This window comes from Sipha flava, unplaced genomic scaffold, assembly GCF_003268045.1.
Source record: "Sipha flava isolate LNK unplaced genomic scaffold, YSA_version1 208_pilon_pilon, whole genome shotgun sequence".
NCBI classification, from domain to species: Eukaryota; Metazoa; Arthropoda; class Insecta; order Hemiptera; family Aphididae; genus Sipha; species Sipha flava.
The window spans coordinates 426,609-441,866 of NW_020272815.1; the positions used below are offsets into that span (position 1 = coordinate 426,609).

Consider the following 15,258-nt stretch of genomic DNA (forward strand, 5'->3'; position numbering starts at 1 on the left):
AAAAGTTTTCGGATAATATTTAAAAAAAATGCCAAAACAGTACATTTTTTTTCAATCTCATCTTTAATATTTAATTTCAAACTAAACGCAAGTATTAAGATTACAAATCATTTCATTATTATTGCACTACAATAACACAAATTCTTATTAAGATATAATTGATAGAACATTAAACATTTTATGTATTAGTTTTTCAATAATTCTGAAATAGAATAGCTAAATTATAATCAATATGACAAACAAACAAAAATAAAAAAAGATAAATTTAAAGTAAATATAATTTATATAATTCATGATTATATATAATAATCATTAAACTTAAAAATGTAACTGGAAAAATATACAATTAAAAAATGTGAATAACATAAAATTAAAAAGGATCCTGGAAATATGTACAAAATGTTTAATAAGATAGCCCATTATTTAACATTTTAATAATTAACTTGTGACTATATATATTATAATATATATAATACAATTATTATTTGCAAGAAAACAAATTAGTGAAAAGTACCTTCTTATACACTGGAATGAAAAAAAAAATTAATCATTGAGTAAAAAGAACTAGTAACACATTAACAACTAATTCTTTTTTTTTTTTTCATTGAAGATAAAAGAAAACTTATTATTATTTTAATCAATAAAGCTTTGCTCAACGCATAACTTCACTCTTTTTTCATATTCTCTGCGATTTTCCTTATACAACTGAGCAGCCATAGAATTAGCTGGTGAATTAGGATTGGGATCACTGAGTAAAGATTGAATGGATGTTAAAATAGCAGCTACATCATATGTAGGACTCCAACGATTCTGTAATATATCAAGACAAATGCCTCCATCTGCGTAGACATTTGGATGAAACATTTTAGAAACAAATCTAACTGTAGGTGGTTTGTTTGGATATTCTTCAGTAAATTCTATGGTTAATTTGAATGTGCCATCCTCAAAAGGAGTATCATGCGGTCCAAATATCACTGCTTTCCAAATCATAATGTTATTATCAGTTGGTGTACCACTGATACCAGCAGGTGGATCTTCTTGTAATTTTTTAAAATCTCGCATAAGCCTACGCCTGGCTGGAGTTGACATGATAAATGATTACTTTTAAATTAAAATAAAATCTGAAAATAAAATAAGAAACAAGTAATTATAATCAAGTCAATTTTTTTAAAAATAATTATACATCAATATTTAAATATATATTTTATTCTAATACTATATATTCTTAAATATATATTTTTATTATTTTAAAATAAATAATATATTACGTCGGCTTCTTGCCAAAAATAATTAACGGCGTTTTGGTCATTTTTTTTTTTATAGCGCAATCCAGTGTACAAATCAATTTCCTTTCGATTGACAAGAGGTGTCCAAAGCGAATTTTTCACTTTAAATGCCTTTTTTTTTTATAATTTTAGATTGTAACTATCGGTTAATCTAAAGAAATTGATATAACTAAAACTCACTATTGGTTTGATGATTTTTGGCATAAAATGCAATAACAAATTTATGTAAGTCGAAATTCATTATCGGTCCATAAGTTATATTCTATAATTGTTGTATAGCAAATAGCTGATAGTCAGAATTCATTATTGGCGTGTTGGTTTATCGTTGTTCTATTTTTATTTTAAAGAAATGTTCCAATATATATAGTTCAAGATTAGTTAACTATTTTCCAAGTTGCAAGATCAACACGAAATAGAAATAAATCTAAGCCCCCATATGAAGTAAAAGAAATGCATTTCAGGGATTTTAAAAACTTACAACTATCTTTTTCAATCATTAAAAATAAAAAAATTGACACTGAAGGTAATATTATGACCTTGTTAAAAGTTATGTTTTGAATATAAAAAAGATAATCCATACATTGTTGGGTATAAATATGATTATTTTAGTGAATATCAATTAATTAATGTTGGAAGAAAAAATGTTAAAAATATAAGGGTGAATAGTAGCAGAATTTCATCAACCAATATTAGTAATTTAGATCTTCACTGTTTGTATTCAAAACCAACGCCAATAAGCCATGAAAAGAAAAAAGACCTTCTTCAGCTATGTAAAAAGAATGTAATAAAAAAGAATGTAATGCAAGTTTGCCGCTTAAAAAAGATAAAAGCTCCAGAACCAGGAGTATTTGATTTAGAGGAAGACGAAAATTATTGATTTTATTATAATTATTTATATATTGGTAGTATACTATTATGTTAAAAGTTTTAAATTACATACAAAATAATATTTGTATTTTTTTTAATGTAATATTTATAACAGTTTTGATAATGGTTAATTTGATTTTAGAAAGTTTATGAGTTATGTTATGACTATAATTATATAAAAATACCTATTAATAATTACATTTTTTTAATTTTTCATGATAATCACAACAATAATTATGTTTATAATAAACAAAAAATTAACACCTTAGCAAAAAAAATTGATAATTAACATAATAACAGTTTTACCATGTAATCAGCCAAGTATGTCTAATGAGAAAAATAATTATTATTATACCAATAATGAATTTTTCCACCCAAAGGGAATAGTAAAAATAATTTTTTTTTCAGCAAAAATCATTAATGGTTATACTTTTTACATACAATATTTTGCCAATAAAAAAAACTATGTTGCTTAAAACACTTTGACCAACAACTAATGTATTAAAATGTAGTAATACAAGCAGATTTCATTAAAAAAAAAAAAAAAAAATGACTTAAATATCATAGAAATTTAAAATTTTGTGGGGTTGAAATCAAAAATTAATTCTTTTTGAAACTTTAAAGTTGTTTTGTGAACAATTAACATTTTAGTGATTTTTGGCAAGAAACCTCTTAAATTATATTATTATAACTGTAATAATAAATTAATATATCTAAGAATATTTTTATCCTAATTAAGAGAATAATTACATAACTAATATGAATTTTCATAACTTTCCAAAAATTAAAAGTTCAAAAACTATAACAAAATTAAATTGATATTTCAATTAGAACACAATGATATGAAAATTATTATTTTACCTGTACATTTTGACACATTATTCTATTAAATAAATGTAAATAAGGTTACATCAATTTGAGAATTATATGGTGGCCATTGGTGTGTGTGTGTAGGGGGATATATAAAAATTGAGATAAGTTAAGGTTTAAGATAAGAGTGGTCAATTCAAAATAGTTGGGAATGAAGCAAAAGGGTAGAAGAAGATATAATGTTACATCAATGAATGTATTCTTAACTCAAGTCTAATAACTGCCTATAGATCAACAAACCTTCACATTCACCATTTTAAAAAGAAAATTTACTTTTAGAGTAAAAAAAAAATCAAATATTAAAATATAAATGCTTGGTAATTATTAACTGTATACAAAAGTATTTCAATTGAAAACCATTTATCATTTTGGTTGAATTTAATTTTCTAATAAATTTCTATTGACATTTTATTATAATTAAGTAAGAGCATAATTAATATATTATGTATATTGAAATTATATTTGATATAAAATAAATATAAAATATGTTTAGTTATAATTAAGTACTTCTATAAGTATATTTATTTCTTTATCACAACTGTGCTACATTAAATGTAAATATAATTGTAAAATACAAATCAGTATGTTCCTTATACTTCATAAATAATTAAAAAGATTAACAGTAAAAATAAACTAAATATCTAAATTTATATAATTCTTGTTCAAATTTAAGTTGTAAAAATCTTATTTATATGTTAGAAATTCATTTAAATAATTATTTTTTAATAACTAAAAATTACTATAAATAAATGCATATTTTTAGAAAGTTGAAATATAAATATAATCAATTAAACAGTTTGTGGTATTAAAATATCAAACATTAGAGAAAATTCTAAAAATATAATATAAATTATTCTTATCTAGATTTTCCCAAAATTTTCTCAGTACAATTTATTTTAGAATGCTATGACATTGTACTAAATATTTGAGAATTTAATAATAAAATATTAATCATTAATTAAAATCCTATACGACCTACATTTTAATAACCTTATTATTAACTTATAAACATAAATATAATATTTCTACCTAATATAATAGGATAAGTCAAATCTACAGAATTTAAGTTTAATATAGCAATACAATGTATTGTTGATAAATACAATTTTAAGCTTGAGTTATAAATATAAAAAATCCCAAAATAAAACTTTAAAGCAATAATTTCTTTATGAGTTTTTAATTTAACATATAGAAGGAAAATGTGAAATTAAGAATTTTAATAAATAGTGAAATAGATGTACGATTTCATAATTCAAGTTATGACTTGCACTATTACATCAGAATGCTACTGGTCACGAATAGATGGTAAGTCAGAGGTATAAGGGTAAAAATTGCAATTGATAAAAAATTTTGAAATAGTGCGATGAATTAGCAAAATAAATATACATATTATGTAATGTATTGTTAATGATCAATTTTGTTTCATCAAAAGTTCAAGCGATTGAGAAGTATTTTTCAAGTAAGCGATTTTTTAAGAATTAAAACAACATGTGACACTTTATCTCAAATATAAATTAAAAGGTTAATATGCAATCAAGTTTCGAAAAGATAACGTGTTGATCAACACAAATTTTAAATGCGCATGCCTAACCTAACCACGAGATGACGATCACTAAATGAAACTGTTAGCTTAACATTCTCTAAGATTTATTGTAAAAAAAAGATAACAATATATAACAAATGTCATCTATTACAAGTAACATAACTTACCGAGTTTTGAGGCAGAATAACGTAGTAAAAGACGCTGGAAAACAAATTTAACGATTTGGAATATTCACTGTTTTTATTATTGTTATTATTATTATTACTATTACTAATGTTGCCTAGAGCTCTACTTGGTGGTGACACGGAGAAATGAAAAACGGTATGTCCATTATCTTTGTCTGAAACGCAATTCTTTTGTGCTTATCATACGACAGTCCATCTATTAAACACAGCTGTTTGGCTATATTGAATGCGATTTCGTTATCGTGTCGATTCCGCAAACCGAGTCACTGACTGCTGATCTGCCATCACCAAGCGGTCGCGAACGGAATCATAATGAATATATCAACCACTAAATATAGAAGGTCTTTGATATCAACACAATATTATAATAACATTATCGTTATCAATTATGACGAATCGTCGGCAATTCGGAATAGTCACCGACTACCGTTTTTATTTAATAAATGTAAACTAACCACAATAGTCAATTTACATTAGTTGTTAAATCGTTTATACCGTAGTCGCAACTCGTAATGAGAGTTGTTCATGTTAAACATAATGTTTATGGTTAACACTGAGTTTTCTGTCCGAAGATAATGTTTGATTTCACTACTCCTAATTATCGTATTATTATACTTTAATATAACTAGTTTAATGGTCAATAGTAAAATTGTTGAAATACTACCAAACCTTTTTGTATAAAAGTACTTTTTGACGAAATGCGATTACATGATTGGAATAGTTGATTGATCTAAGTGAAAGCTCGGGTAACTTAATCAAAAGATTGATATTACTCATATGTAATATGCCTTACAATTTATTTGTATCTTGATCATTTTTCAGTGAATTGTATTAAGTCGTATATTTTAAAGTAAAATATTATTCAACATTCTATTTGAATTTATTGAATAGATTAATTGTTATTCTCAAGTTATTAAAAAACGTGTTATGGTGGACAAGAAGAAATCTGATCAAAAAAAACCTGAACAAACAAAACCTGAACCCAGCAGACACTACACTAATGAACTTTGCGAACTATCCCCTGAGAAAGCTGATGAGGTAGTTGGAAGATCACTTAAATTATATGTAAGTAAAAGTGAATACTACTCAACCATTATTTCTGTCGCTGTTAGTAATATATAATACATTTAGATCTTGAAATAATTTTGATTATATACAATATAAAGTAAACAATTTATGATTTTGAATTAATTACATTTGTTTTGTTGTCATACTTAAGCAATTAAATATTAATTAATTCATTCATAACTTTTCTTTACATTAAAATAAATTACAAATATTCATAATTTGTAACTTCTATAAATATCTTGTATATGAAAAATTAATTATTAAAGTATATTACATAAAATATATTAGTATACATGTTTATCAATTATTTTATGTACTAGGTTTGTATTATCACATTTGAACATAAATTTGTTTGGGTCTAAAATATTTCTAAAATATTTAACTTATTTTTAAAATAAATGTGTAAAATACTTGTGCCTTAAAAAAAAAAAAGTTACTGAGTCATTTCTTCATTATAAATTCTAATGAACATTGTATTGAATATAGGTACAATTTGATACTGAATTGAATGAAACAAATAGTTTTTAACCTTTTACTGCTACGGACGTACTATTACGTCGCACGCAAACATACCGTTCCCTGCTACGGACGTACTATTACGTTCCTTTATCTATAAAACGAAATACGCAGGTTATCACATTAGTGATTATACCAAAAAATGCAGAAAAATTAAACGAATTTAACAGTATGAAAAAAACATTTCTATGTTCATTGTGGTAGCAATGAAAATTAATTTAACTTAATACTTATTTCAGTGGTTACTAAAATGACGCTGTTGTGTTCTGTGCGCTTTATCTGTAACCGGTTTACTGCTATAATAATCATAATTATGCGGTTCCTAAGCTAGGTTTCCTAGTTTGGTCACCCCTGGTCGTATAAACTTAAAACTTATAATTCAAGCCAATATATATATATATTTATTTTTTTTTTTTGACTTCAACATATGGTTCAATTTAACTAAATTAATCAATTAGGAACATTAAAAAAAAAAAAAAAACAAAAATAATTCAGCAGAGATGAGTATTTTAGAGAAAAAAAAAACTTAGCAGTGTAAAGGTTAATATAAATGTATTAATTATATAGTGATATTTGTCTCAAAACATAATTGGCAAAAATAAAAATATTCAATTAAATTAATTTTTTATTATACTACTTAATAAGAATAATTTACTATTTTATGTAAATTTAATTTCAAATTTTTATTTTTCTAAATTTATAAGCAATCTGTTAGTACAAATATTTTAATACTTATTATTAATTACTAAATTATTTTAAAATCATTGGTCATATAATTATATAATATAATTTTTAAATTAGTATACAAGGTAACATTTTAAAAAAGACTATGTGTTTTTATAGTTATAACAAAAAAAAAGAATAAAAAGTTTATGTTTTTTTAAATGTATAAAATCCATATTTTATTTTTTAATGACTGCATTTTAATTTTTTTTTCAGTATATGGTTGATAAATTCAAAACTACTCAGACATTTGAAAATAAATTGAATGAATTTGTGGAAGCTAATATGCATATCTTAAGTCAACAAGTTAAATTATTTTTAAAAAAACCTAAACCTAAAGAACATGAACTTACTGTGGAGTCTGTTTATTCTGGAATGGCAGGAATTGCGTTACTATATAATTTCTATGCTTCTAAGACAAATAATAAAAACAAAACTAGAGAGGTTAGTAAGTTTATTTAGTAATTAAAATTATCTCAATATTATTTTGAAAAATGTATTGTAAAATATTCTTGTATATTAATTTTTACAGAAGGCTAAACAAATTATTGAAAAATGTATAGCAGTATTAGATGATAAATCCAATAGCGTGACATATTTAACTGGAAAGTCTGGTATATATGTAACAGCTACTGAGATTTATAAAGACATGGGTGATCTTGATAATGCAAGAAAAATGATTGAAAAGTAAGTAATTTTTTTTATAATACATATATTACATTAAAAATTTATGTTGATATTTTTGATAAAAATAGAATCGTAGGATTATTATCATTAGCATTAAATGAAAAAATGCCAGATGTATTATTTTATGGACGTGCTGGCTATTTATATTCTTTACTACTACTTAAAAAGATTGGTTGGGAAGACCCAGAAAGAGATAGATTAATACGCTCGGTAATATATTTAAAGTGTTAAGTTTTTAAATATTAAAATCGACATGAACTTATGGTAAAGTATATAAATATAACAGGTGGTGACAACAATTTTTAACAATGGTATACGGACATGTGTAAAGGATAAACCAAGAAAAACATCTCTTATGTATAAATGGCACAACAAAAAATACTTGGGAGCAGCACAAGGTCTATCAGGCATTTTGCATTGCCTTCTCCTAGTAAGATTTTATTGATCAATTATGTATGATTTTCATAATATGATATATATTTATGAACAAATCATTCTTTATTTAATTTTAATTATTCTAATTTATTTTTTATGTAATACTTAAATATAGCACTATTTATAGTTGTAATTATTATTCAATTATTTTAGGCAAAAACATATGTAACAAAGAAAGAACTAGATGATCTCATTAAACCAGCACTTGACTATTTATTAACACTAAGGTATAAATCTGGAAATTTACCATCTTCCTTATGCAATGATCCAGATACTTTAGTTCAGTGGTGTCATGGTGCTCCAGGTGTTTCACATACTTATGCATTAGCTTACAAAGTAATAATTTGATATTTTAGCTTATCATTAAGTAAATTAATATGGAAAAATTTCAAACCTTTTAAACTCTTTAACAATATCATATTAAATGAATATAGTTATGAATACATAATATATATTAGTTGCAGTTGTGCAATTATGTAATATGTGCCGCAAGGACCTCATTTAAGGCCTTTATTATTAATTTTATTTATTAATTACTTGGCTAGTATTTTTTTATATACCTATTAATGTTCTATTATTTGCTGATGAGGTTAAAATACTTTTAGCTATAAACTCACAGCATGATTGTTTTATATTACAATCTTACTAAGAATAACTTATAAATGTTATCATATGTGGGTTTGCAAATTTTTTTCCATATTTTATTCTCAAATGTTCTTAGTCTCCTTAGTGTATTACTAGTCGTCGTCCATGTTTCTTATCCTTATGTCAACGAGGGTTATATTATTATTGCCATGTATAATTTTGTCTTTGTTTTCTTTGAAAATAAATTTGATTTCAGAAACTTAGTGTAAAAGCTGCTATTACAGTTTTTGTTATCCTTACTCTAATCTTTCATGACCAATCATTCTTGAGACTCAAATAGTTCCTAAATATTGAAATTTATTATTTGTATTGTACTTTTATATTAAGTTTAATAGAAAAGTTTTCACCCATTTATAATTTAAATAAATAAATAAAATTATGCATTCTTATTAGAAGGGCGGTAGTCTCTTTCTGTAAGCAAATAACTTTAAAATACACACTAAAATATTGTTAAACCATAATCAAATTAGCCCTATTAGTAATAAGGCATATAAAGAGAATAATAATATCTGTATTTGTTTAAGTTTTATTGAGCATATAAGATAGTGTTTTAGAAAACTTTATAAGTTTTCAATTTATACAAACAAATACAATTTTATAGTTAAGGAAACCAAAAAAATAATAAATATTAATTACAGTTGTACAATACAGTAATATTGAACCAATAAATTATGTTTAAAAATAGATTTTTCGTGATGAAAAGTACCTTAATGCAGCAGAACAGTATGCTGACGTTGTATGGAAGCGAGGATTATTAACAAAAGGATATGGATTATGTCATGGTGTTAGTGGAAATACCTATACTTTTATGACATTGTACCAATTAACTGGAGTAAGATAATTATATTATAATTAATTTTATCAAATGAAATATATTTATAATAAAGTAAATAGCAACGACCTATTATAAGTTAAAATTGTTAATATGTTATATATTAATAAATTTATTAAAATAGTAATATCTTTAAATCAGTCTGTATCAAAATGTATGAATAAGTTCTTATTATTTTAAAAACATAATATGAATAAATAAATGTATACAATTCAGATGATTAAAATATTGCATAATACATTACATTTAATAAGTTTACTTTTACCACTTTTATTAAATTGTATCACTAAATTCAGTGTAGACTTCATTCATTTTTTTTTTATTAATGAGTATAGAGCAAGGTTAACTACGTTCAGAGCATTCATCTTACAAGTACCTGAAAAATAATATGCTTTACTCAAAATAATCAAATTATTAATGGCCAGTTTATTAAAAGTAATCAAATTAAAATATTCCAAAGTATTATTATTTTTTTTTTAATTGTTTTAATAGTGTAAACATTTTAAACATGTTAGTGGTATAATTTGCACTCAACCTATATATATATTATATACTAAAAATAAAGAATTCAGGGAAGTACTCTTTTCGATATGGATTTCCTTTTGAGGAATAATTGTACCAAAATATAGCATTGATAATTTATTGTTAGTAAAATGTATTAAAAATAAAGTTATACTTACTAAATTAATAGAAATTTCTCTGTCTCTTATTTATACCCAACCAATTAATGAAGATTAATAATTTTTAATTAATAAAATTCCATTATTATTTTTTATAGAAAAGTAAGTATTTGTATCGAGCTGCAAGATTTATTGATTGGTGCTTAACAACCGACCGTCAAAACAAAATACCTGATCAGCCATATTCATTGTTTGAAGGTATTAAAAATTTATATAGAAAAACTAATAACTAACAATTATTCAAGTTTATTTACTGTAATTTAATTTTTATTAAAAGTATTAAAAATTGTTTCTATACTGTAAATTAAAATTTATTTAAAAAAGTAATAACCAACAATTATTCTTAATTATTTACTGTAATTTAATCTTAACTAGAAATATTAAAAATTGTTTTTATACTTTAAATTTAAAATATTATTTATAAACTTGACAAACTGAATTTAGTAAAATGTTTCTATTGGGTATGTCTACAGTTGAGATTATTTAAATGTGCAATTTTAATTAAAATCAATTTAGTATTTATAAATTACATTTTATTGAAACAATTATTTTTTTTTTTTTTAGGTATATCTGGTGTCACATACGCTCTGTTGGATGTTCAAAATCCCGCACTAGCTAATTTTCCAGGGTTTTAATATTTGAAGAAATAAGAATAATTTTAATTTATGGATTAAACATATATACTTTGATATTTGATTATTATATAAATATTAATATTAAGATAATGTTATTCCTTTCCGTGTTCTACAAGAATTTAAATTCCATAAAATTAAAAAAAAAAAAATCTTTAAAATTTACTTTTAAAACAATTAAGATAAATCTTGTGTTTAGGAATAAATACTTTTCTATTAAAACCATAGATATAATAAATACTTTCTAGTATGTCTGATCAATTTAGTAAAATTAGATACCTATATTAGCAGCTTCTAATTAATGAAATCACTATTTTCATTCAAATAAATTGCATTTGTGTGTTATTACATATTTAACAAAGTCGAAAAATTTATTTTCCAAACTAATTTAACAGCGATATTTAATTAGTAAATACAAATCGCTTATTTATTCTAGCTTTATCTTATTATTTTATTGAGATGTTTATTAATAATAACGTTTTATTGATAAATAATGTGATACATTAATTATTACGACCGATTATTAATACTATTATTTTATTAATATATTGAAATTTTTATACATTTTACCATTATATTGGATATATTACATTTTGATTAATTTGAATTAAAATATTTAAAAAAAAACTCATAAACTAGAAGTTTTTAATATATTCATGCCTGTTCACCTAAGAACATTTTCAAAATATTTTTTGATTTCATAATATTAAAATTAAACCATAACTTAAAGTATATCAAACTCATGTTTAATATGGATTTCAATTTTAAAGATAGTTTTTTACAAATTTCTCTAGTCAAAATATGTTAATGAATTTATTCAATTCACAAGATCAAGTTAATTTATATATTAAAGCACATGTGTAGTATAGAGTTCAAATTTAAAGATAGTTTTCTACAAATTTCTCTAGTCAAAATATGTTAATGCATTTATTCAATTCACAAAATCAAGTTAATTTATATGTTAATAATAAATAATCTAAAATCTAATGAAATCACTTATAGGGTCATGACTTAAAACATATTAGATTTAAAAAGTTATCATAATATTATAATAATATATTTTAAAAAGCTAATGAGATTCGTATAATAAAATAATTTTATGATCTAATATTATTACATTATTTTATGATACGATTTAATAAATACTCAAGTTATTTTTTAAAATGTTTGTTTTCCTAAAAGTGAAATTAAGTTATTTTTTAGTTAACATTTTAAAACTTATGTTGTTTTATTAAAAACGAATAAATGCTCTCTGGACAAAAAAAAAAATAAAAAATGTATGACATGAATATAAGATTATTATTCTCCTCCTTTTAAGATAATAATATTTACTAAGCAACTTAGAAATATAAGTAATTAAAAATTAAAATTAATAATTATATATATTAATATAGTTAATTATATTATAACATTTTGTAAGTTATTGAAAACTATTCAATGCAAACTGTATATATGTATTCTCTTCCATCACTTTTTTTATTATCATTATTATTGTATTATTATTATTATTATTATTATATTGTGCCAGATCTAAATGATCAATATCCTACTTTAATAAACCTATTATGGTTTTTGGTTTGTAATTTATTTTTGTAAATTATTATAATAATATTGTGCCAGATCTTAATGATCACTATCCTACTTTAATATATCAAGGTTTTTGGTTTGTAAATTATTATTATTATTGCTATACTCTACTAGATCTTGGTGATCTCTATCTTATTTTTATTTATATTGGCTCTTGGTTCGTTTCTTTGAGTAATTTTTATCTGTATTGTTTTAAATTCTATTAAACTGATAAACAAATTATTTTTTTTTTATTTAGATTATTTTTTAAATATTTATAAAATTGTATAAAACTGCAAATTATTATTTTATACAAAAATCATTAATTAATTTTGTTGTATTGAATTATTTGATACTCTTATATAATACTCTTTAAAAATTTACCCATGAATAAATATTTTATCACCTAACTTTTTATGTGTGTAAAATATGTTTATTTAATAACACAATATTAAGTAATGAATTATGTACATTTGTGTGCGTTAAATAGTTAATATAATAGATAATAGAGATAAAACTCTCACATACTTTCAGATAATTCATTAATTAATGAAATAGATAATTTAGGCCGTATTTAACACAATTATAATAATATACTTTAAGTAGTTATCATTTCCTACTACTATCCATTTAAGCAATATTTTGATTTCTTTGAAAATAATTTTATTTCTACTTTATTTATTATCATGAATCATATCTATCGGTATTTAGTAGTGTTAAATACGATTTAAACATGTGTATAATATTGAAATTAATTAACTCTTATGTACAGTGCCGCATTACCCATTAGGCAGAGTAGGCACTCCCCTTAGGGTCTCACTCGTTTAAGGGGTCTTGTGAATACGAAAACTATATTTTATTTTATTTAATAATATATTTATTTTATTTATGAATTTACGGGACAAAAGTCGTTATAGAATATATATTAAGCTGTAGGCGTTATAGGCAGTAATAATAATACAATTATTTTGAGAAAAATAGAAATAATATAATAATTTATTGATTTTTTTTGTAAAAATATTCAATTAACACGATTTTGTTTATATATAATAGTTGGTTATTATTAAAGCTGTTTATTTTAACTATTGGATAGTAATGTTAAAAATGTATGTAAAAAATTATTTTGAAGAGCTCAAAATTTTAATTGCCTAGTGGCCCATAAATGATTAATCCGGCACTGCTACATCAGTGGGGGTGCATGTAGGAAGCAATTATTTAGGTATTTAATGGATTAGTGAAATATGAATATTTTACGTTCAATAAAAATTCAAGCATTTTTTTTATTTTTTAATTTTAGTTAATGGCCAATAGATCCAAATATTATTTATATTTTATATAAAGGGGTGGGGGGGGTTAAATCCACGTGAAACAAAAAATTTATCATAAAAGTATATGAAATATCGAAATTTGGTTCCACATAGTGGATATAACATATGTTAATATGTTGATATAATAGCATCAATATTTGTATTACATTTATATTGAATCAGTGGCGTCGAATCTTTTTTATATCACTGGGGTAAACCCTACTTATGGGTACCCACCTACTCACCAAAAAATCATAAATAGCAAGTATTGTATACCTGTAAGCTACGAGTATTTACTACACATCTAGTCATTACATAATATTATGGAATTTTTTACCGTACAATAATATATCTAGCGCTCATAAAGTCTAACCACCCACCCACCACCTAAACAATTTCTGGGGTATTTACCCCACTTGCCATACGTTTTTGGCGCCACTGTATTGAATATTTATAATAATTAAGAAATGTTAAAGATTGTTGTTCATGTACTAAGAACTCAATTTTTAATTTTATTACAGTCTGAATTCTAAACCCGCCCTCTATAGATCATCTTCAGAAAATTAATTCAAGTACTTGTAATTTTTAGACTAGATGTATTCTAATGAAAATAACACATCTACTATAAGTAATAAATAAAAAGCGGAATTGTCATATTAAAATTATATTATTATATTGATTTGATCGAAGTCTGAAAATTGAATAAAACCATTAAAAAAATTAAACATTTAACTATATACAATATAATTAAATTAAATGTATGCTGATTTGTATGTCTGTGAAAATAAAACCGTTTTTGGGTGCAGAAATCCGATACCTGTGTCCTTTATGTGATGTCATAACTACCTACGTACCAAACTATTAAAATCGACGCCAAGCGTAAATTAAGTAATAAAAAATATTTATTTACACTGGCGCATTAATTACTTAAGTGTAAAAAAAATATTCGAAATTTTCTCTAGCCATGGAAGAATAGAATTTGAAAATTGTTGTACCACAGGCATCTATGACCACGGCTGGAGAGGCAAAATGTAAAATTTTAATTTTTGCATACATCATCTATATACCTACCTAATATTTATGACTCTGTTCTCATGGTATTACAATATAAACTAGGGTTACCAACTTTCAAATTGTTTAATGTTGGACAATTTTTTTCATACCCAATTTATTCCATTTTTCGGCAGCGAACCCAGGATTTCGGAGGTGGTAGTGGATGCAAAGTAAAAAATTAAAAGACCATCACTATGGTTATTTTTACTGGTTATATGTATGAACAATACGGCCTTTGGTCCCCCCACCAAATGCCCCCCCGCATGGACCATTCTTCCCATGGCTATGGCACTGCATAGTAGTGGCAATACTACAACTAACAGTATATAATATTATATTGATAACTAAGAAAAACATCTTATA

At 23.6% G+C, this 15,258-nt stretch overlaps 2 protein-coding genes across 2 annotated transcripts; one reads left to right on the forward strand and one right to left on the reverse strand.

Annotated features, from left to right (window-relative positions):
• Positions 1-416: 416 nt before the first annotated feature.
• On the reverse strand, positions 417-5,012 carry LOC112682701 (ubiquitin-conjugating enzyme E2-17 kDa-like). Its single transcript, XM_025553386.1, has 2 exons — positions 4,734-5,012; positions 417-1,121 (listed from the first exon to the last, which is right to left on the reverse strand). Exon 2 carries the CDS (start codon positions 1,087-1,089, stop codon positions 634-636), a length of 456 nt encoding a protein of 151 aa, XP_025409171.1. The 5' UTR covers positions 1,090-1,121; positions 4,734-5,012; the 3' UTR covers positions 417-633.
• Positions 5,013-5,120: 108 nt separating this feature from the next.
• LOC112682700 (lanC-like protein 2) lies at positions 5,121-11,118 on the forward strand. The gene is made up of 10 exons (XM_025553385.1): positions 5,121-5,497; positions 5,574-5,816; positions 7,275-7,502; positions 7,591-7,745; positions 7,814-7,955; positions 8,032-8,175; positions 8,334-8,516; positions 9,511-9,657; positions 10,436-10,535; positions 10,902-11,118. The coding sequence occupies exons 2-10, from the start codon at positions 5,679-5,681 to the stop codon at positions 10,970-10,972; spliced, it is 1,308 nt and encodes a 435-aa protein (XP_025409170.1). The 5' UTR covers positions 5,121-5,497; positions 5,574-5,678; the 3' UTR covers positions 10,973-11,118.
• Positions 11,119-15,258: the final 4,140 nt, after the last annotated feature.

Coding starts and splice junctions, on each gene's coding strand:
- LOC112682700 (XM_025553385.1), top strand. CDS start 5,679: ATGGTGGACAAGAAGAAATCTGATCAAAAAAAACCTGAACAAACAAAA. Junction 7,956..8,031: donor GAGATAGATTAATACGCTCG/GTAATATATTTA, acceptor TAAATATAACAG/GTGGTGACAACAATTTTTAA. Junction 10,536..10,901: donor GCCATATTCATTGTTTGAAG/GTATTAAAAATT, acceptor TTTTTTTTTTAG/GTATATCTGGTGTCACATAC.
- LOC112682701 (XM_025553386.1), bottom strand. CDS start 1,089: ATGTCAACTCCAGCCAGGCGTAGGCTTATGCGAGATTTTAAAAAATTA.